We start from the raw sequence: 22,361 nt of genomic DNA, 5'->3' as shown, positions 1-22,361 counted from the left end.
ATTCACTTTTTACTGATTGGTAGGAATCTATTTGTTGTAGGTGTCTTTTGCCAAATTCATTCATTGAGAACACCTTTTCCCAGTCTTTGGTTCGCTTCAACAATGTCTTTCGATGAACTGAAGTTCCTAATTTTAAATAAGTCCAATTTAACAATCTTTTCTTTCACGGATAGTGCTTTTAGGATTGTGCTCTTTGGGAAATCTATCTCAAGTCAGAAAGATGTCTTCTGGTTTTTTTCCTAGAAGCTCTATGGCTTTAATCATTACACGCGGGGCTATGATACACTTCAAATTATTTTTTTGTATATGGTGTGATGTAGGGGTATTTTTTTTTTTATACGAAAGTTCAACTGATCATAGTTTTTATTGAAAAAACTGCTTTCCCACTGAATTTTAGTAGCACCTTTGTTGTAAACCGGGTTATCTTACTTTTTTTTGGCGGGGGGGGGGGGTGGTCAGTTTCTGGACTTTCTGTTCTCTTCCATTGATCTTTTGGTCTATTTTTTTTTTAATGTTTATTCATTTTTGAGAGAGAGAGAGGGAGAGAGACAGAGCATGAGCGAGGGAGGGGAAGAGAGAGGGAGACACAGAATCTGAAGCAGCCTCCAGGTTCTGAGCTGTCAGCACAGAGCCCGACGCGGGGCCCAAACCCACGAACCGTGAGATCATGACCCGAGCCGGAGTTGGCCACTCAACTGACTGAGCCACCCAGGCGCCCCTCTTTTGGTCTATTCTTGCACTACTGTTTGACTTATGTATCTTCTAACTTAAACCAACTTTACATTCCTAGAATAAACTCCACTTGGTTTTGATTTATTAAACTATTTATATATATTGCTCAGTATAACAAAGGACTTGCATTCGATTTCCTGGTATTTTGTTTGGAATTTTTTCATCTATGTTACTGAGAGAGAATGGACTTCAATTTTTACTTTTCTTTGAATATTCTTGCCGTGTTTTGATGTCAGAGTTATGCTGGCCTCATAAGATGTGCTTTTCCCATTATTTGGAAGAGTCTGTGTGAGATGGGGGCTACTTCTTTCTTTTTTTTTTAACTTTATTTATTTATTTTGAGAGAGAGAGAAAGACAGCGCAAGGGTACACAGGGGAGGGACAGATGGGGAGAGAGAGAATCCCAAGCATGCTCTGCTCTGTCAGCACAGGGCCTCACACAGGACTCAAACTCACGAATCACGACCTGAGCTGAAATCAAGAGTCAGACACTTAACCGACTGAGCCTCCCAGGCGTCCCTACTATTTCTTTCTTGAACATTTGGTAGAAATTTACTACCTTTAACTCATTTGAGATTGGGGTTTTCTGTGTGAGGTTTTTTATTTATACAGCGTACCTATTTCCTATAAATCTAGACTTGTTCAGACTTCCTATTTCTTCTACATACATTTTGGTAACTTGTATTTTTCTAGGAATTTGTCCATCTCATCAAAATTGCAAATTTATTAGCCTAGAGTTATTGGCAGAATTGAGTAGCGGTTAGTGTCGGTCCCACCGGCTGTCACTTACGTGGAATGTCACATATAGCAGCTGCCGGTGCATAATAGCACAGCTGGGGTCCTTGCGGGAATTTAGGTCCACCTTTACCAGGTGGGCTAAATGTATCTCTTTCTGATGTACACATTCTTTCTTTAGATATGTTAATACCTTCCATCAAGATGTCGAATCAAATCTTGGCCCAGAGACTCCCTAGACGCTTTAAAGGTCTATTATCTCAATTCTAATTTTATTTCCCTGTTTCCTCTTCTTGGGGTTACCTCATTGTTGCCCCACAACATTACCTGTATGTAGCTCAACGTTTTTTCCAGAAATACACCCACATTCACGCTCACCTGCAGCATAAGGCAGAGTCCATTCAAATTATCTGTGCCAATCTGACAGGCAAATAGGGCACCTGAGCCAGAGTTTTAAGAACTGCGCTTCTCTGTTCGAACACTCCTTTAATTCTTACAGTCTATGACAACATCTTCCAGAGGGCTGGCTTTGCTCAAAACAATTTTCTGGTAAGGAATGGCTGGAAAAATCTGTGACTCATTCCTGTGCAACCACGCCCAAAGTCTCCAATCAAGATATGTCATCTGTTTAAACTACTTTGCGTATACATGAAAATCTTACAAAATCATTCATCCATTCAACAAATATTTATTGATCACATTCTATGAGCTGAGTACTGTTCTAGGCCCTGGATACACGGCAATAACAAAAAGACAAAGATTCCTGATCTCATATTTAGTTCAATACATTAACTATTTAGTTGAGCATTCGGTGCTGCCCTCTTTTTCTAACAGTTCAACATTTGAAATCAGGGCTGATCTAGAAAATAAGAGGCTTATGGTCTAGCTGTTCATACGACGACCCTTAATGCTCTAACGATAGGTAAGATTTTTCAGAAAGAGTCTGAAGCTGCACAGAGCCAAGCCTGGCAAATGCCACGGGTGACACAACCGGACAGAACATTTGTGCGGTGCCATGAAAAAATGACGAGATGGGCTGCGCCACTGGCCTGGGAGTCTCTGGAAGGCAGGGAGTCTGTCTTGTTTAGCTCTTATTTCCCAATTGCTGGCGCAGTGCCCGGCAGCTAGTGGGTGTTTAACAACTTTGTGAAATAAGTGAACTGCCAGGGAAGTAAGGAGCGAGTGAATAAAGAGCCGCCTGCTTGGTGATCTCCTCTGGTCTCATGACTTTAAATACCATCTAGACAGAGAGCACTGCCGAGTGTATGTCTCCAGTCCAGGAGTAGCCTGTGAATGCTACAAACTGCCTTCTCATCCTCCCTGGATGTCTTACCAGCATCTCTAACTTGATAGGTCCAGAATCCAACTCGGGGCTCCTTTCTACCCTGCTCTCAAACTGTTCCGCCCACGGTCTGCCCCTACTCAGTCAATGATGGCTTCACCCTTCTAGCTGCAGGTCAAAAGTCTTGAAGTCACCCTTGACTTTTTTCTTTCTGTTACCGCCCACTTCCTGACCTTCAAGATATCCTATGTCTACCTTCAAAATCTGTATTTCCAGAATTTTAGCACTTCTCACTGTCTCCACTGCTTTTACCTGGTTCAAGCTACCCTCCTCTCTTGTCTGGATTAAGACTCTCCTGACTTGCCTCTCAACTTCTACCTTTGCCCCCATCGGTGTCTTCTCCCCGGAAGGCTCAGACTGATCTGTCAAACATTAAGTCAGATCGCGTAACTCCTCCAACCGCTTCCAAGTAAAATGCTTGCTTAAGGCTAATCCTTAGTAGGGGTGCTCGGGTGGCTCCGTTGGTTAGGCCACCGACTTCAGCTCAGGTCAGGCTCTCAGGATTCGGGAGTTCGAGCCCCACGTGGGGCTCTGTGCTGAGCCCTCAGAGCCTGGAGCCTGCTTGGGATTCTGTGTCTCCGTCTCTGCCCCTCCCCTGCTTGCGCTCTGTCTCGGTCTCAAAAATAACCATTAAAAAAATATACAGACTAACACTTAGTATCGAACTCTTACAGAGGAGGAAACTGAGGCACAGAAAACGGTGATTGAATCCGGGTCTACCGCGAAAACGTGTTCTTCCCTCCAGAACCCCAGGCCTCTCCCGTGCAAAGCCAGCGCGGAGTGGAGACCCGGGAGCGCTCCGAGTCCACGCTGGGGACCGTCGGCCGCGCCACCGCCCCCCTCGCCGCGCGCAGCGGGAAGACGGTTCTGCAGCGAGCGGAGCGGGGCTGAATCGGCTCGGTGTGAGGCACCGCCCCGTTTCTTCCCGGTCGGCTCGGGTCACGACGACTATGAGAGGAATGCAGTCTGGGAGGGGGCCGCGGGGCTGGCGGAGCTTCCCTCCCGGAGCCGGCGGGGACCTCCCCGCAGCCCCAGGCGCCCGGAACGCAAAGCCGCGGTCTCGGTTTCCGCCCGGCGGGCTCCGCCCGGCGCTCCCGGAAGCCGCGCTCGCTGCCCGGGTAACGGGCCCCGCGGCGCTGCGATGGACCTGGAGGAGGCGGTGAGGGAGCCGGGCGCCCTGGGGGCGCGACGGCGGGGCGGGAGGGGAGGGAGGCCGAGGGAAGCGGCTGGAGGACGCCGACCGGCCGTGGGGGCGGCCGCTGGCGGGAGGAGGGCGGGCGGAAGGCTGCGGGGCGGGGCAAGGGATGGGGCTGGCGGGCCCGGGGTGCGGCTGGCGTTTCTGGCCCGGTGAGGTCGCGGCTGAAGGGAGGGCGGGGCGTTAGTCCGTAGGGGTGTGTTTCCGGGGGAGGCCGAAGCTGTGGGGCTTGTGGCGGTGGCCACCCACGTGGCGCGTCCCCTGTCGGCGGGGCCACCCACGGGTTCTCCTTGCTGGCGGGGTGGGCGTGGGAAGGGTCGGGGTTGGCACCCGCCGGCTCCTCCGCAACCCCCGCCTGTGTCTCTGGGAATCCTCGCCGCCGGCTGGGTGAGGGATTCCAAATTCGGGTTCGGGCCGCGCCGAGGTGATGCCGCTTTTCAGTACGGGGTCATTGCAAACTTTACCGACTTGTTGAAATGATTTCGGCGTTCATTTCTAACTCGCTACATGAAATGCTGCACCCTTTGGCCCTATTGAAGGAGCATTCGGTAGCTAGATCAACGACAAGGTCAAAGACCTAAACGCTGGGGCTCAGGAATTTAGTGCCAGTGTATGTATGGACGGAAGCACCATGTGGTAGAAGGGCTTAGTCGTTATAGATGCTCAGTAAATGGTTATTGAATGATGGATGGTTAACGTCTGTAAATGCCAGGTGAATGAAATTGATCATTAACTCACCATTATAATTGATCATTATAACTCACCACTAACCTGTACTTGCCATGAGTAGGGATCCTGTTTTGCTCACCACTGAATCCCCAGCACCTAGTTAAATGCCTAGGACATGCATGGGTAATACTCCTTATATTGCTGAATGAATAAATCGAAACTTGAAACAACCCCAATACAAATCTGGTTCTCATGTCATCTGTGTTTTTAGTGTCACGGAGGACGTTGCAAATGGCCTGCTATTTCTTCTTCTTCTTCTTCTTCTTCTTCTTCTTCTTCTTCTTCTTCTTCTTCTTTTTTTTACATTTATTTATTTTTGAGAGACAGAGTGAGACAGTGTGCGAGTGGGGGAGGGGCAGAGGGCGAGAAGGAGACACAGAATCAGGAGCAAGCTCCAGGCTCTGAGCTGTCAGCACAGAGCCCCACGGGCTTGAACTCATGAGCCCTGAGATCATGACCTGAGCTGAAGTGGCGCGCTCAACCAACTGAGCCACCCAGGGGCCCCTATTTCTATTTTTAAAGTCTTTTCTTAAATCTTGTCGTCTTTTTTCCTCGCAGCACTTTCAAGGAGTTTTATTTACTCATCTTTTTTAACATTTTACCCCATCACCTTTTCTTCTTTTTCTCCCCTCCCCCACTGCATATTTTAGAAACTTTTAAAAATAATTTAATTCCATTTCAAACTGTCCAAAAGACTGAACGGCTCTTCTTCTTATAGATAATCTCTCTGATATATTTTTTTATTGTCTATGATTTTTTTTTTAATCTATAGGGTAAAATCCAGGGAACCTTCTTTGTAGAAATGCAATGTGGTTGAATATGATTTGATAGTAACCCCTTTTCTATCTGCTCCTATAGAAAGAATTCAAAGAAAGGTGCACTCAGTGTGCTGCTGTCTCTTGGGGTCTTACTGATGAAGGCAAATATTACTGCACTTCTTGCCACAACGTTACAGAAGTAAGTAACAGACATCATTTATGCATTTGCCAATGTTTTGAAAATTGCAGTTTTAGCCTGTTATGTGGCATAGTGCCCAAGTAATTGATCGCTTTTTGTCACTCCTGCCGTGGGCAGATTCCAAGAATGTTAATCTTCACTGCTTCTACATGAGTTAAGGAACATGTAAATCACATTCAGGATGGGTTTTTGAAATGATGTTGGGCCTCATTTACAAGTGATGTCATGACTCAGACTGTGTTGTGTAAGGGAAAATAATTAAAATTGTACTTAGAAGGTGATGCATTTCTTCTTAATACTTCTGTAAGAGTGTTTAATGTGTTCTAGCTTTGAGGTTTGGAAGATGGAATGTAGATTGAGTACCGTTGGGAATATTGAATATGCTTCATTCTCATTTTACCTCTGTTTAATACCTTACAGATTTGCAAAGTGTTTTCTTATCCACTATTTCATTTTCTCCTAATATTCATTTTCACCTGTGAGATATACTATTATGGTCCCTGATGGGGCAAGTGGGGCTCACGAGCTGAGTGAGTGTGCCCAAGTCGCACAAGTCTAAAGTGTTGAGCCCGGACGTGAACCTGAGTCTTCTGACTACAGTGTTCCTTTTACCCCATCGCACCTGCCTCTGACGCTAGAGACTGTCATGCTGTCCTGGGTAACGTTGGTCAGTGAGGCCTCTTCACACTGTGAGTGCAACGTCCTGTTCTAGTTACCACACATCCGGGCCACTGTAACCAAAATGATCAAAGGTGTGGGCAGTCTGCCCCTGGACAGGCCAAACGTGCCAGGACTCCTCTCGGGAAGAGGATTTGCTTCAAGTCCACAGAGCTGGGGAGGAGCAAATATGACCTTCACCATATAGACTTAAGAAAGGCAGATTTGAGACCGAGAAAAGTAACCGTGTAGACTTCTGCTTTGGGCCAAGATGGAGTAACAGGGACCGGATTTATCTTCCTACCTTAAACAGCTAAAAACTTGGGCAAAATATGTAAAGCAACTAACAAAAACTTTTTCCCTTGAGGAAAGTGGCTAATTTACCTTGTAGCTCACCCAAGAGCTTTTCTTTTTTCTTTTTTTTTAAGTTTATGTTTTTATTTTGAGAGAGAGAGAGAGAGCAAGCACGGGAGGAGCAGAGAGAGAGGAAGAGAGAGAATCCCAAGCAGGTTCCTCACTGTCCGCGCAGAGCCCGATGCAGGGCTCGTACCCACAGACCGTGAGATCATGACCTGAGCTGAAACCAAGAGTCGGACGCTTAACCGACTGAACCACCCAGGCGCCCTCGCAAGAGCTTTTCTTGAAGCAATCATTGTTTTCCAGTATGCAGCTGAAGTTCTTATGCCTGCTTCCCATTTAAGTCACATGGAACAGCTAAAACAATGCTAGCTCAGTGAAATTTGGGGAGGGGGTGGATACGTGTTATTACCTTGGTGGTGGCGATGGTTTTGTGAAGATGTTTATACGTGTATCTCTGCGTGTAGTTACACGTGCATATGCGGATGTAAACACGTCAACTCATTCACTTTAAACAGATGCAGTGTGATACTCTTTGCTCGGGTGCACGGAAGGCACTAGCAGTTTTACTCACCGTTGTTTCTGCAGTGGCCGTGCAAATGTCAACACAGCGAAAGAAGATTGCATCTAATTGGACAGTTCGTCACTGGCAGATGAAGTCAGCGTGCTATTTTCGTAGAAATTAAACTCCATTAACTAATTGCGTCTTTTATTTCTGTCTTTAATAATGTTCCTGTTTGATTCTGTCCAATAAAACCTGTAGTTACTTTAACTTGAAAGATCCTAATACCACTACACCATCTAGTTCCACACTTGAAAGACAACCTGTGTAGAGTAACTTGTCAAGAATGTAGCATTCTTTTTTTTTTTTTTTTTTTAATGTTTATTTGAGAGAGAGAGACAGAGCATGAGCGGGGGAGGGGCAGAGAGAGAGGGAGACACAGAATCCGAAGCGGGCCCCGGGCTCTGAGCCGTCAGCACAGAGCCCGATGCAGGGCTCGGCTCATACGCAGGAACCCGTGAGATCATAACCTGAGCTTAAGTCAGACACTTGCCCTTAACAGACCGAGCGACCCAGGCGCTCCTCCCTGCCTACTTCTTATAAGTTGTACCTGTCTTTGTAGGGTAACTGCTTTGGTATGTATTCTGATGGATCTTTGTTTTCAGTGTGGCCAACCCAGTCCACTAATACTGCTTTGAATGTGGTTTCTCTGACTACAGGAAATACATTCCCCAAATCCTATCGTTAAAGGTGTTTCTTTTACTCTTAGTGAAGGCTGCCGATAAACTTCATTCCAATCTCTAAGTTTAGAGACATATATAAATGTTGCCTTTTGGTTAGAAATCTTCACCTTTCTCCCATCATTAAGACTTAATGCTTTTATGTTTTGGTTGTGAGAAAGGCAGAATCTTAGGTACCAGCCCTTGAGAGCACTTGGAGTCAAAGACTATGGGATGAGTTATACTCACCATTTATGCTACTCACTATTTATCACGCTAAAATTCTGCAGGTTTGAGTAAAAATAAAAAGTAGTACTTTTATAATTTCAGAAATGAAAGCTGTATTATTCAAATACGTAGAACAGCAGGATGAAACAAATCTGTATGCAGTGTAGGCATTGCTGGTTACAACAAATACAGCTCTCTTCATTCCAGAGCGTGTTTGGATGGAGGAGAAAAGGAAGTTTGACTTTAGGTTTCATTTGAAAAAATTAGAAAGTGATTTAAAATAAAAGTTTATTAATTGGGCAGACTTTTATTTAGCGTTTATTGTGTTCCAGGTACTGTTTTAAGTAGTGAAAAAATCTGGAATGAAAAAGCAACATAAAGGTTAACCAAAATCTTACAGTTGATATAATTTTCCCGAAATGTTACTGTCCTTGGTCCTGGCGCTCCCAGTTTGGTTCATTATGCTTCCCAGAGATGCTTGGAAATACATTTAGGGAGATGTAAAACCATCTTTTTCATGGTCTGTCTGTTTCCTGCAGAGATCAAAGGAAGTCATAAACACTGGGGCTATTCCTAATACTAAAATACAAGCCATCAACCGGGGACTTAAAAGAAAAAGAAAACTTGGTAAGCCCTTTCTTCATATGTGCTTAGAGATGTGGGATGGAATTTTAAATGGATTTTAGACAAGTTGCCAGAGTTGTAAATGGCTCATCCAAAGTGGAATTAAAGTGGGTAATTGTTGATGGTAAAATCGGAAGTAAATGTCTTAAAAGCATATCCTGTTTTTATCCTTATTGTTGTGAGTTGGTCTTCCAGTGGAGCAGCTATTTTTTTTTAACTTTATTTTTTATTTTTTAAAATTTACATCCAAGTTAGTTAGCATATAGTGAAGCAATGATTTCAGGAGTAGATTCCTTAATGCCCCTGACCCATTTAGCCCATCTCCCCTCCCACAACCCCTCCAGTAACCCTGTTTGTCCTCCATATTTATGAGTCTCTTCCGTTTTGTCCCCCTCCCTGTTTTTATATTATTTTTGTTTCCCTTCCCTTATGTTCCTGTTTTGTCTCTTCAAGTCCTCATAGGAGTGAAGTCATATGATGTTTGTCTTTCTCTGACTGACTAATTTCACTCAGCATAATACCCTCCAGTTCCATCCACGTAGTTGCAAATGGCAAGATTTCATCCTCTTTGATTGCCGAGTCATACTCCATTGTATATACAGACCACACCTTCTTGATCCATTCATGCATCGATGGACATCTGGGCTCTTTCCATACTTTGCTATTGTTGATAGCGCTGCTATAAACATAGGGGTACGTGTGTCCCTTCGAAACAGCACACCCGTATCCCTTGGATAAACGCCTAGTAGTGCGATTGCTGGGTCGTAGGGCGGTTCTATTTTTAGTTTTTTTGAGGAACCTCCATCCTGTCTTCCAGAGTGGCCGCACCAGCCTGCGTTGCCACCAACGATGCAAAAGAGATCCTCTCTCTCTGCATCCTCGCCAACATCTGTTGTTGCCTGAGTTGTTCATGTCAGCCATTCTGACAGGGGTAACCAGTGGAGGAACTATTGTGCAAAAAAGGATAATGGAGTGTATTTCTTCTTATCTGTTGGCATATGTTTCTCTGTTCTATGTCATGTATTGTGAATATGATTTTCTGTGCTTTTAAAGAAAAATGCTTATTTTCTGAAATGACTCAACTATGAAATTGTCAGGATAGGTGAGTTAAACATAACATTCATCTTTTAGAAATCCATTTCTCACACTGAATTTTGAACACACCCTTCTAAAATAGGAACATCATTTTCCTTAAAATAGTCTCAACATGGGTGTGCATTGAAAGGTGACCTATTTCATTAATCTAGTGAGTATATATAATTAACCATTACTGAGAAGAATCTGAGGTAAAGTCTGATGCTTTAATTTTTTTAAATTTATTTATTTATTTTGAGACAGAGAGTGAGAGAGAGCGAGTGTGTGCGCTTACGAGCAGGGGAGGGGCAGAGAGAGGGAGAGAGAGAGAATCCCAAGCAGGCTCCACACTGTCAGCACAGAGCCCGACAGGCGGCTGAATCCCACCAACTGTGAGATCATGACCTGAGCTGAAATCAACAGTCAGACACTTGACCCCCTGAGCCACCTGAGTGCCCCAAGTCCGATGCTTTTTATTTCTGTGACTACCCAGGGCCAGATTCTCCAATATGAAACCAGGCTAATGGTAACAGCGGATTCTTGTACACTGTTGTAAGGTAGCTTTAAGGACACACACCCATGAAATGTAGATATATAAATATTCGTGAAACGTCTATATGAAATACATTGATATTCTTAGATGAATAACAGACAGAATGCCTAAATGCTAACTCATGTTTCTGTTTTACCTTTAATAGTGACTGTTTTTATTAGGCTAAAAGCTGATTAATTTTAATTAAATTTTATTACAATAAAACTTGATTAATCTGTATTTTACTTAAGTAGATAAAATGTATAGTTTAGGGGTGCCTGGATGGCTCCGTCAGTTAAGGGTCCGACTCTGGATCTCAGCTCAGGTCTTGATCTCAGGGTTGTGAGTTCAAGCCCCACACTGAGCTCTATGCTGGGCATGAAGCCTACTTAAAAAAAAAAAAATATGTATAGTTTAAACTTAAATTGCTGAAGGAGATTTAAATGCTTCAAATTAGGTGTCAGGTGTCTTATATTCAGCTTCTTTGACCCAACATAGTTTCTTCATCAGTAAAATGAGAATGGTAATACCATTTGTTCTATAAAATAGGAACTCAGAATTTAAATACGACTTTACCATTTTGTAAGAATGGTGTTCTGCAAGAAGAATGCGCACGTGTTCAGCTTTAAGAGCTTAAACTCCCTCAGTTTCAGAATGCATCAAAATTAGAGGCTTTCTCTCTTACTCATATACAACCCAAGACCCTTTCCAGAAATTGGGTTCGTCAACAGGGTGGGGAGTAGGAGTCCTGTGACATCCTGCGGGGAGAGGGGAGCCTGGAGTCCTAGTAACAGACTTCATAAACTATGTGTAAAAGGTGCCGATAACATGTTTTCCATAGAGTTGGGATATTTGTCCAGCAGAGAGGAGTAAAACATTAGGGTCTTAACCGGTTTTAATATTTTCTTTAACTGGTAGTTCTGTTTAAACATGTAGCTCTGTCTGCTGTGGAGGCAGATTTCTTCACAATCTCCTAGGGTTGTTTTGAGCATTAAAGAAAATAATATATTTCAAATATTCAGCACATACCTGGTGCCAAGGCAGGGTTCAGGAAGTATTTGTTTCCTTGCTTCCATTCTCTCCCTGCAACCTGTAACTGTCTCCAGAAAAGCAGAATGCCATCGAGCACTGTATTTTCTTAGAATGTTCTTAGTGCACTCTCTGCACTCCTAGACCTTCGCATCTTGGCTTTTGTTCATTCATTCTCCAAATACCCACCGTTCCCTTTCTTTGTGACCGGGACAGAGGCCTGGAGAAGCCAAGGCTGAGTGTCGAACATTCTTTCCTTTCGGATTCTGCCGGGTATTGTCCAGTACAGTACCTTTTGGGGTTCAGTATATACTTTTAAAGCTTATTTCATTTTTTAATATGTTGACTATTCGTTTTTCTGCCTTTTCCATGAGTATTTCAGAAAAATTGTAGATAACTTAAAATATTTAAAATCTGATGAATTATAAAAACGGGGTTTAGCTTTAGCACTTAGTACGTATTTGCCAGATTGGAAACGAGAGAGTATTCCTACTCAGGTATACAAAAAAATTCCAGCTGTAATGTGTAAAACCTAGTTGTAATTATGTGGTAGCCTGTAGTAAATAGGAATGCACATGTCTGAAGCATGTTATTTGTTGTTTAGAGAGAGGCTGGGATTGGTATGTGTGTGAAGGTTTTCAGCACATACTTTATCAACAAGCGGAAGCCTTAAAGACCCTTGGAGTGGGCCCAGAACTAAAGGTGAGTCCATTTGTGTCTAGAGGCTAGCTTTATGCTTCGTTTGAATAACAGTAGGATTTGGAGGGAAACTAAGGAGAAAAGTAGGGCTATCAGTAATGACACTCGGGCTACTGAAAGAATCATTTTTTCTGATGTTTTTTCTTTAATCTTTTTATTAGGCCAATAATTTCCAAAGTGTGCTCTACAGAACATAAATAAGCAATGCATCCAAAAGAAAATAAAAAAGGTTTTAGTCTTCAGAGGCACCTGGGCGGCTCAGTCAGTCGAGCGTCTGACTCTTGGTTTTGGCTCAGGTCATGATCTCGTGGTTTTGTGAGTTCAAGCTCCACGTCGGGCTCTGCACTGACAGTGCGGAGCTTGCTTGGGATTCTCTCTGTCCCTCGCTCTCTGCCCCTCCCCCACTTGCACTGTCTCTGTCTCCCTCAAATAAATAAACTTAAAAGGAAAGGTTTTAGTCTTCAATATTAAATATTAATATATTTAAATATAAACATATTTAGTTTCAGCATTTAGGAAACATTGGGTTAAATAAAGTAAAACAAATAACCTTGCAGACTTTTTGGTGCCTTCTCTGTGTTACGTGATTGTTTAATTTCCAAGGGGAAGTAGTCTGTGGCATTCACAATTTGAGAAAATCCTCTAGTGTGTGTATCTATCAGGAGTTGAGTTTCAGAATGCATTTTGGGGAGTGATGCATTAAAACAGTGCTTCTCAAACTTGAATGCGTACCAGAATCACCTGGAAGGCTGATTAAAACACAGATTGCCGAACCTCATTCTAGCGTTTCCAATTCAGTAGGTCTGGAGTAAGGCCCAAAATTTGCATTTCTTTTCTTTTCTTTTCTTTTCTTTTTTCTTTTTAATGTTTATTTATTTATTTTGAGAGAGAGAGAGAGAGAGAGAGAGAGAGAGAGAGAGAGAATGAGTGCACACAAGTGGGGGAAGGGCAGAGAGGGGGAGAGAGAGAATCCCAAGTGCAGAACCCCACGAGGTGCCCCCGGAATTTGCATTTCTTACAAGTTCCCAGGTGACACTGATGGTCCGGGGACCACACTTGGACCTGCTGTTCCTCCAGAGTACCACAATCCCTACGGTTACGTGAATTTCACGTTTCTTCATCTGGTTGAAGCCATTTCAGGAATTCTTTAAAAAGCCAGTTATTTAGCAACAAGCAGTTATTATACACTTGCTTCGTGCCCGTTACTGGAAACCAGGTACTAAGAGATGCAGCCTAGTTGGAGAGAGCGTGTCACCCATGTGGCATGAGTAAACATGAAATGGTGGAGGGACGCCTGGGTGGCTCAGTCGATTGAGCACCCGACTCGCTTGATTTCAGCTCGGGTCATGATCTCACGGTTTGGTTTGTGAGATCAAGCCCCACCTTGGGCTCTGAGCCTGCTTGGGATTCCCTCTCTCCCTCTGTCTCTGCCCTTCCCCTGCTTGCACTCTCTTTCTCTCTCAAAATAAATAAACTTTAAAAAAAAAATGAAACTTTAAAAAAAAAATGAAACGATAGAATGCTGTGCTCATAAATGACATTAAGGGCAAAAAGAGAAGGGAGAAAGATCAATGTGGACTGAAGTCACCAAGGAAGGATTTGTAGAGGAGCCTTCGCTGTTCAAACCAGTGTTTGAGGCAAGCCAAAAAGAATGCCCTCTAGATCAGTTTGTAGCCTAAAAGGACCCTGGGCCTACCCTGAAAAGTATTATAGGAATTAAAAATCCAAAAACACGAGAGACCAGATGGCATCCATGGCGGTCATTAAATTAGGGAAGATTGCTGGTAGTCTGGGGGTTTGGGAATCTGGTTTCTTTCAAGCCATCCTCTGTATAAATGCTTTCAATTTATAGTCGCATATAGTTATACCAAATAGATACAGTAGGGTTTACTCCTATATAGTTGTCTACCCACTTCATTGGGGTTAATCCTGAAAACAGTTTGTCTGAAATTAGCCAATGAGCATAACCCATTAGACCTGACCATTTAAATGGCATAGGAACGGCATCACTCTAAGAACACAGGCTCTGGACTCAAAACTGACTCCAAATCCTATTCATGGTTTTTCCACTTAAATTGGAAATTGGGTCATTTTGGCCAATTTACTCAGTTTCTGTAGCGGTAAAATGGAGATAATGGCTGTCTTGCAGTGTTGTATCAGAGCTAACGGATGCCTCATGCCTAGTAGGTGCTGAATAAAAGAGAAGCTGTTTTGTTTTGTTTGTCCTGTTTTATTTTACTTCTGCCTGGACCCAATAGCAGCTCTGCTTCTAACCAGAAGTGTAGTCACGTAGATGTTGCTTGCTTTCTCTCATTCTTTTTTTCTTTTAATTTTTTTAATGTTTATTTATTTTTGAGAGAGAGTCAGAATGCAAGCGGGGAGGGGCAGAGAGAGAGGGAGACCCAGAATCGGAAGCAGGCTCCAGGCTCCGAGCTGTCGGCACAGAGCCCGACGCGGGGCTCGAACCCATGAACCGTGAGATCATGACCTGAGCCGAAGTCGGAGGCTTCACCAACTTGGGCCTCCCAGGTGCCCCTCTCTGATTCTTAATTTACTTAACCTGCAAAAGGAAGGGGTCAACTAGGTGACCTTTACAGAATTAGTCTCTTCTTTCTCTAAGATCAAAGATAATGAAGAATTTATTCAGTGTTTGCCGTATACCTGCCATATACTGATACACAGATTTTGTGATGATCGTTCTTTTTCAAGAAAGTAGGTAAGGAAGGTAGGAACACGTTTGAATGGAGGGCAGTATGTGAAGTACATGTGGTAGAGATGTACCGGTGTGTTTGGCGTGACCTGAATTACCACTCACTTCCCTTCTACCTTAGAATGAAGTTCTACATAATTTTTGGAGGCGCTACCTTCAGAAGAGCAAGCAGGCCTATTGTAAAAACCCAGTTTGTAGAAGAAAAGTTACGGTAAGTCACAAGTCTGAAACGCAGGATTAAAAGACATTTCTAGTATGAGGTAGAGATGAAAACAGGTTCAGCCTCGTCTGGATTTATGATGTTTGTCAGAGAATCGTCAGTGAAGATGTTTCTGTTATAGTCCAGAAGGACAAGGTCACTGATCTAGACATTGGAATTAATTTGGATTTCTTATCTGACTAGTTGAAACAAAGAAATTTGTAGTTAAGTTCTAAGTAGAAGTTTAAGCAATTTCTTTTAAGAAATTTGATTTGTATTTCCCTAATGAGGAGCGATGTTGGGCATCTTTTCATGTGTCTGTTTGCCATCTGGATGTCTTCTTTGGAAAAATGTCTATTCATGTCTTCTGCCCATTTCTTCACGGGATTATTTATTTTTTGGGTGTTGAGTTTGGTAAGTTCTTTATAGATTTTGGATACTAACCCTTTATCTGATATGTCACCTGCAAATATCTTCTCCCATTCTGTAGGTTGCCTTATAGTTTTGTTGATTATTTCCTTTGCTGTGCAGAAGCTTTTTATCTTGATGAGGTCCTAATAGTTCATTTTTGCTTTTATTTCCCTTGCCTTAGGAGACATGAACAGACAATACTTTTTTTTTAATGGTCATTTATTTTTGAGAGAGAGAGAGAGAGGGGAGTGGGCACGAGCAGGGGAGGGGCAGAGAGAGAGGAAGAGAGGGAATCCCAAACATGTTCCACACTGTCAGAGCAGAGCCTGATGTGGGGCTCGAACTCATGAACCATCAGATCATGACCTGAGCTGAGATCAAGAGTCAGATGCTTAACTAACTGAGCCACTCATGTGCCCCCGGACAATACTTTTTAATGATAGAGTTATGAAACATTATCTTCTCTTGATTCAGGAGGCAGATACTTCTCAAGAAAAGCAAAAGATACTATGTGGTTCTATGGTGACACTTTGAAAGAGAAAAGAAAGAACCATCCAGACTATTAAGAACCTGATCTTTAGAATTACACAACTAAAGTATTTGTTGGTTATATTTGTACACTGGAGTTTTACCTACTACATAGAAAATTTGAATCAGAACCTGGAATTCTCTCTGACATTTTAATATGTTTAGGGGAACTTAAGATATTTATTTATTTTTGATTTTTTTTTAAATATAATTTATTGTCAAATTGGTTTCCATACGACACCCAGTGCTCATCCCAACAAGTCCCCTCCTCCCTGCCCATCGCCCACTTTCCCCTCCCCCCCACCCCCCATCTACCTTAGTTGGTTCTCAGTCCTTGAGACTCTCTTACGGTTTGCTTTAACTTAAGGTATTTCAAAAGGTTTAGGGTGCCTGGGTGGCACCCAACTCTTGATCTCGGCTCAGGTCATGATCTCACGGTTTGTGGGTTCAAACCCCATGTCAGGCTTTGCGCTGATAGCACAGAACCTGCTTTCGTTTCTCTGCCCCTCCTCTGCTCGTGCTCTCTCCCTCTCGAAAATAAACAAACATAAAAAAATAGATATTGTAAAAACTTTTGTTAACTTGACTAAACACCTGTCTAAAGTCTAAAGTAATATTGTCATCACAGTAAAATCTTCTTGGTGAGTAAATAAGCGTATGCAGAATTTTAACCTGATATGCAAGTTGGTGTATAATTTTTACTGAAGAGTATACCTATTTTGAATACACTCGGTTTTGAAAGGAAAAAGGACCAAGTACTTTTAAGTGAGAAGCTTAGTCTCCTCAGATATTCAGTAATTGCTTCATGCTTCGAATGTGACTGTGCCAAGAATAGTAAGAGGAGTCATCTGAATCCTGGCTTCACTACTTGTGACTTGTGTGATCTTGGGCAAGATAAGTGACTTAAAACTTCCAGAAAAAGCAAACAAGCAATTGCATAAATCAGGGCAAGGGAAATACCAAAGGGGGTGGCAGGAAAGGGTGCTATTTGAGATGGAGTGATCGGGGAAGGCCACCCCTCCCTGATGAGGAATCGTAGGTGAGAGTAAGCCATGAGGATATCTAGGGGAAGAAATGCAGAATTTCAGGACTGACTCAGACCTACTGAGTCAGAGTCTACATTTCAACACGTTTCCTAGGTGCTTCTTACACACACGAAGGTTTGAAAAGCCCTCTTCCAGATTAAGACCTGATGGTGGCTGGGATCAAGTTGTAGCAATGGAAATGATAAGTGGTAAGATCCTAGATAAACTCTGGAATAGAGTCGACCGAATTTCCTGATGGATTGGATGTGGGGTGTGAGAGAAAGAGAAGAGTCATCAAGGATGACTTAAGTTTGGAGCTTAAGCAGTTGGAAGGAAGGAGTTACCGTCACCTGAAATTACAGGTGGAACAGGAAAATCAGTAGTTCAGTTGGGGACATGTGACGTTTGCGACAGCTATTAGACATCCAAGAGGAAACTGCAGGTACTGTTAGATTTATAAGCCTTCAATTCAGAAGAGAGGTCTAGGCTGGAGATATAAATTTGGACGTTCTCTCTCTTTTTTTTTTTTTTAATGTTTATTCATTTTTGAAAGACAGAGACACAGCACAAGCAAGAGTGGGGTGGAGAGAGAGGGGAACACAGAATCTGAAGATGGCTCCAGGCTCCGAGCTGTCAGCACAGAGCCTGACGCGGGGCTCAAACTCACAAACTGCAAGATCGTGACCTGAGCCGAAGCCGGACGCTCAAACGACTGAGCCACCCAGGTTCCCCTGGATGTTCTCAATATGTATTGCAATCATCAAATCTAAAATGCCATTATTTGGAAGATGCGCCATTATTTTACATATCCCCGAGAAAGAAAATAATTCTGTAAATCAAACTGTGACATGCCATTGGTTGTAAGAAACACCCTGATGCCAGGGATATTAAAACATGGGGAAGGGAAGAGCATTTTGGAATCAAAAACAATATAGTAGGTAGTATTTAAAACCACAAGACCAGATGATATCATCGAGGAGTAAAGACAGAGAAAGGAACCAAGGACTGAGCTCTGGCCCGCTCTAGGGTTAAGATGTTTGGGATAAAAGCAACATCAACAAAGAAGTCTGAGGACGAACTGGTAAATTAGGAGGAAGGTTGGAGAGTGAGGGGGCATTCTGGAAATGAAAGAACAAAGAGTTTCAAGAAGAGGGGAGTGATCAACTGTGAGAAATACTGCTGCCTGGCCAGGAAGGAAGAGGGCAAAAAATTGATGAGTAGAGTAGCGGGACCACAAGTTTGATTAGAATGCCGTATAAAAGGGGTTCCTGGCTGGCTCAGTCTGTGGAGTATGCAGCTCTTGGTCTTGGGGTTGTGAGTTCAAGCACCACGTTGGGTGGAGAGATTACTCAAAAATAAAATCTTCAGGGGTGCCTGGGTGGCTCAGTAAGTTAAGTGGCGGACTCTTGGTTTTGGTCAGGTCATGATCTCATGGTCGTGGATCGAGCCCCACATCAGGCTCCACTCTCTCTCCCTCTTCCCTCTGCCCCTCCCTCCCTCAAAAAAAAGATGTTTAAAAATGACAAGAATGAGGTGTAAGATAGACTTGGAAGAGAGAAATTGGAGACAGTCTGGATAACTCTTCCAAGACATTTAGCTGCAAAGTGTAAAGAATTTATGTTGTAGATGGAATCCAGGAAAGGTTTGTGTGTGTGTGTGTGTGTGTTTTTTAAGTGGGATAAATGATAGCGTATTTGTGTACTGATAAGAATGATACAGGAGAGAAGAAATTTTCAATGGAGAGACAGTAGAAGTGAGGGATAATCTTTGAGTAGACGGGGTGGAATTGGGTGCCCAGAGGGAGAAGCTGCCTTTTTAGATGGGAGCTTGGATAGTTTGCCAGAAGAATCAGACAGAGAGTCAAGTTCCTGGCAGATGGTCGCCTGCATACGATTGTGGACATTGTCTTCTGATTGCTTTGGTTTTCTCAGTGAGTCCATGCTTATCTGCCAGTTTCATTGTGTACCTTGTCTCATGCTTACCTGTAGAGAGGGGAAATGCATAACAGAGGACACAAGCATCTCATCCCTGATTGATTGATTGATTGATTGGTTGATTTTACTTTATTCTCTTGTGAGTGTCCTTAACATGAGTCTTACCTCTTCTTCCTAAGATTGAGTCTCTTGGTCTGCACAACTGATAATGTGGCCTTTTGAGTGTGATCAGTTTCCCCAAGGTAATGTCAGCTGATGAGGCCTTTTTGTAGCCAGCCACATTTCAACAATACGTGTGTGAAAAATTAAACAACCGTCTGAGATAGTATATCCTTGTCAGTTAAGTGTTATAAGTAGTAAAGTGCCACAGGAATTCAGGGAATCAAGAACTCTTCGGAAGAAGAATTGGTCGGGAGACAGCATGATAGAGTAAATAATGGATTGGAGAGGTAGAGAAGAAAGGATAGTCCAGGGAGGAGAAATGGCATTATCGTAGATGCAAAGCGAAAATTCCCAGGTAGGCTCAGTGAAGATAAGCCAGCATTGTGCGTGGGGTCATTATCGACGTGCCCATTGGTGTAGCTGCTAGAGCTACAAGGGAGACGTTGGTCACAGGGAGAAGGAAGCCTGATGTGTCTGCTGGCAACCTGTTTCCTTGCTTAGCCTCGTCTGCAGCCCTTCTCCGGGAGCACCGCCAGGAGCTGCTAGGGGACACGTGGTGGAGGGTGAGGTCTTTTGGTCTTCGGAACCTGGCACATGGTTGCAGTTCTCTGGAGTAGTTTGCCTTACGGTGTTTCAGATGGGCAGGACTTGGTTAAGCTCGTGGAAATTAACTGCATTTTCAGTTCCTGTGTAATAATTTTATGTATATTATTTTGCAAATAGGTATTAGAAGATAACCAAAGTCATTCAGACTGGGAGAGCGAGCCTGAGCTGCTGAGTGACTTCAGCTGCCCTTCTTTTGTTGAAAGTGGAACAGAGTCTCAGCCTGATGGCCTTGCTCAGAAGCCTTTCCCCATCAGCAAAGCATCACAATCAGGTAAAAGTGAGAATCAGACTACCTAGAATTTTAAAGCTGGTAATGTACCCTAAAAACAATTTAGTTCAGGGGCACCCGGGTGGCTCAGTCAGTGAAGCTCCCGACTTCAGCTCAGGTCATGATCTCATAGTCCGTGAGTTCAAGCCCCGTGTAGGGCTCTGTGTTGATAGCTCAGAGCCTGCAGCTTGCTTCAGATTCTGTGTCTCCCCCTCCTTCTGCCCCTCCCCAGCTCACTCGCACTCTCTCTCTCTCTCTCTCTCTCAAAAATAAATAAATATAAAAAAAAAATTTTAGTCCAGGGGCACCTGGGTGGCTCAGTCAGTTAAGCATCTGACTTCGGTTCAGGTCATGATCTCACAGTTCGTGAGTTCAAGCCCCCAATCGAGCTCCGTGCTGACAGTGCAGAGTCTGCTTGGGATTCTCTCTCCCTCTCTCTGTCTTTCACTCCCCTGCTCTCGCTCTCTCGCTCTCTCACTCTCGCTCTCAAAATAAAATAAAACTTAAAAAAAGAATTTAGTCCAATCTTTTCGTATTTCAAGAAAAGGAATGTGGCCTAGCAAGAAGCAATGACTTGGTAAATCATATGGCTAGGAGAAAGGTAAATTAAATGAAATCTTAGGGCAGTTTTTTAAAAAGGTACATTGTCTCCACATGAGTATTTTTATGTGATTTTTATTTATTAAAAATTTTTAAGTTTGTTTGTTTATTTATTTATTTATTTATTTATTTTGAGAGAGACAGAGCATGAGTGGGGTAGGGGCAGAGAGAGAGGGAAAATCTTAAGCAGGCGCCTCAGTGTCAGCACAGAGCCTGATGCAGGGGTCGTACTCACAAAACTATGAGATCATGACCTGAGCCGAAATTAAGAGTAGGACACCTGAGCCACCCAGGCGCCCCTTTGTGTCATTTTTAAAGGGTGTTGAACAATAAGTGGATCCGGAAAGAACGAAGCTCAATAAAGATCATGTACGTGTGGGCTCAGAATTTCCAAAGAAAAGTTGCAGCAGAGAAATGATAGATCTTAGCGAAGTGATAAGATTGGTAAGAGTCAAAGATGATATATCCGACTTCTAATCATAGACTGAAGCAAAATTTATCGTATCGTGTGTGAGTTTCACTTTCTGATTTAATTCCATAATTTAAAATAGATAAGGAGTATATTTAAGGTAACAGGTATAGACCTTCCCCAACACATTTATTCATGATTTCAATTGTTTCTACACTACACTAAAAAAAAAATAATAATAATAAAATAAACATGGTGGAAAACAGACCTCAGAGAACGGACCAGGCTCTTATTATAGATTCCTAGAATCTTGATGTGTGCTGACAGAGTTCTTTGGGAGATTGCTTCCAAATCGACTGGTGTTAGGGATTGTGGAAGTCTGGGTTGTATGATTACATATAGTTTTTAACAAAGCATTTCTTGTGTGGACTGCTTCTTTGCAAGTCTGTTCCCCCTAAAGAGCAAATTCCTTTTATCAGCATATCTGCATTACTTGCTGGACTGCACAGTGACACAGATCTCAGGCAAGTTATTTTTTGTGTCCAAAGAAGTAAAGAAGTTAGAATCATAGAATAATTGGGCCGCCGTGGATCTCTGGAGTTTCCTTTCCACGTTTTCAGGCGGGCCTGAACTCCACTGTCCCCAGGACTAGGTCTGAAGTCATCCAAGCCTTTTAGAGTACCATGATTGTTTCCCTATGTCTTTTTTATTTAAAAAACAATTTTTTTAATGTTCATTATTTACTTTTGAGAGAGAGACAGAGCACGAGCAGGGGAGGGGCAGAGAGAGAGGGAGATACAGAATGTGAAGCAGGCTCCAGGCTCTGAGCTGTCAGCACAGAGCCCGATGTGGGGCTCGAACTTATGAACTGTGAGATCATGACCCGAGCTGAAGTAGGACGTTTAACCGACTGAGCCACCTAGGTGCCCCAGATTGTTTCTCTATGTTAAGAGTTTTTGTTTTGGTGTTTGCTTTTAGTAAATGGTGATCCTTAGAGCTTTATTTTAGTTTCTACATGTAAAGTGACTACTAATACAACCTTTATTTCACAACTATGAAATACAGAGCGTCACAAAGAAAATCATCAGTTATTGTGCCATCCAAAACCAAACTACTTTGCTGTAGATCATTCCAGAAAGTTTTTTATTCATGTATACATAGGGAGAAAGGGAGATGTAGTATTTTGTTTTTGTGAAAGTGTAAACTATTTCTACATTCTTTAAATTTTTAATCAAAATTCTATATGCATGTAATTCAAATAGATTTATAATGCTTGATATGAAAAAAATTGTAGTCTGTTATTCCCCTAAATGTGCTGTTCCCAAGAGACATTCATTTTCAGCTCTTCTGCAACCTCCATATTGCAAAAAAAAAAAAAAAAAAAAAAAAAAAAAAAAA

General features: G+C 42.8%; 1 protein-coding gene across 2 annotated transcripts in view; it reads left to right on the top strand.

Moving 5' to 3' along the window:
* The first annotated feature begins 3,652 nt into the window (after window positions 1-3,652).
* The window catches only part of TAF1B (TATA-box binding protein associated factor, RNA polymerase I subunit B), a 67,701-nt gene continuing 48,992 nt past the window's right edge, over window positions 3,653-22,361 (top strand). Inside the window, exons 1-6 of one of the 2 annotated variants that reach the window (XM_049652535.1) lie at window positions 3,653-3,968; window positions 5,592-5,690; window positions 8,693-8,780; window positions 12,017-12,114; window positions 14,943-15,032; window positions 19,804-19,957. In XM_049652535.1, coding sequence (XP_049508492.1) covers window positions 3,951-3,968; window positions 5,592-5,690; window positions 8,693-8,780; window positions 12,017-12,114; window positions 14,943-15,032; window positions 19,804-19,957 — 547 coding nt within the window. In that variant the 5' untranslated portion in view covers window positions 3,653-3,950. Of the gene's footprint in view, window positions 3,969-4,437; window positions 4,717-5,591; window positions 5,691-8,692; window positions 8,781-12,016; window positions 12,115-14,942; window positions 15,033-19,803; window positions 19,958-22,361 lie in introns of those variants that run through there. The other variant, XM_049652534.1, reaches the window with a different exon arrangement.

Source organism: Panthera uncia (genome assembly GCF_023721935.1).
Source record: "Panthera uncia isolate 11264 chromosome A3 unlocalized genomic scaffold, Puncia_PCG_1.0 HiC_scaffold_12, whole genome shotgun sequence".
Classification (NCBI taxonomy): Eukaryota; Metazoa; Chordata; class Mammalia; order Carnivora; family Felidae; genus Panthera; species Panthera uncia.
This window is presented reverse-complemented; position numbering and strand designations above follow the sequence as displayed.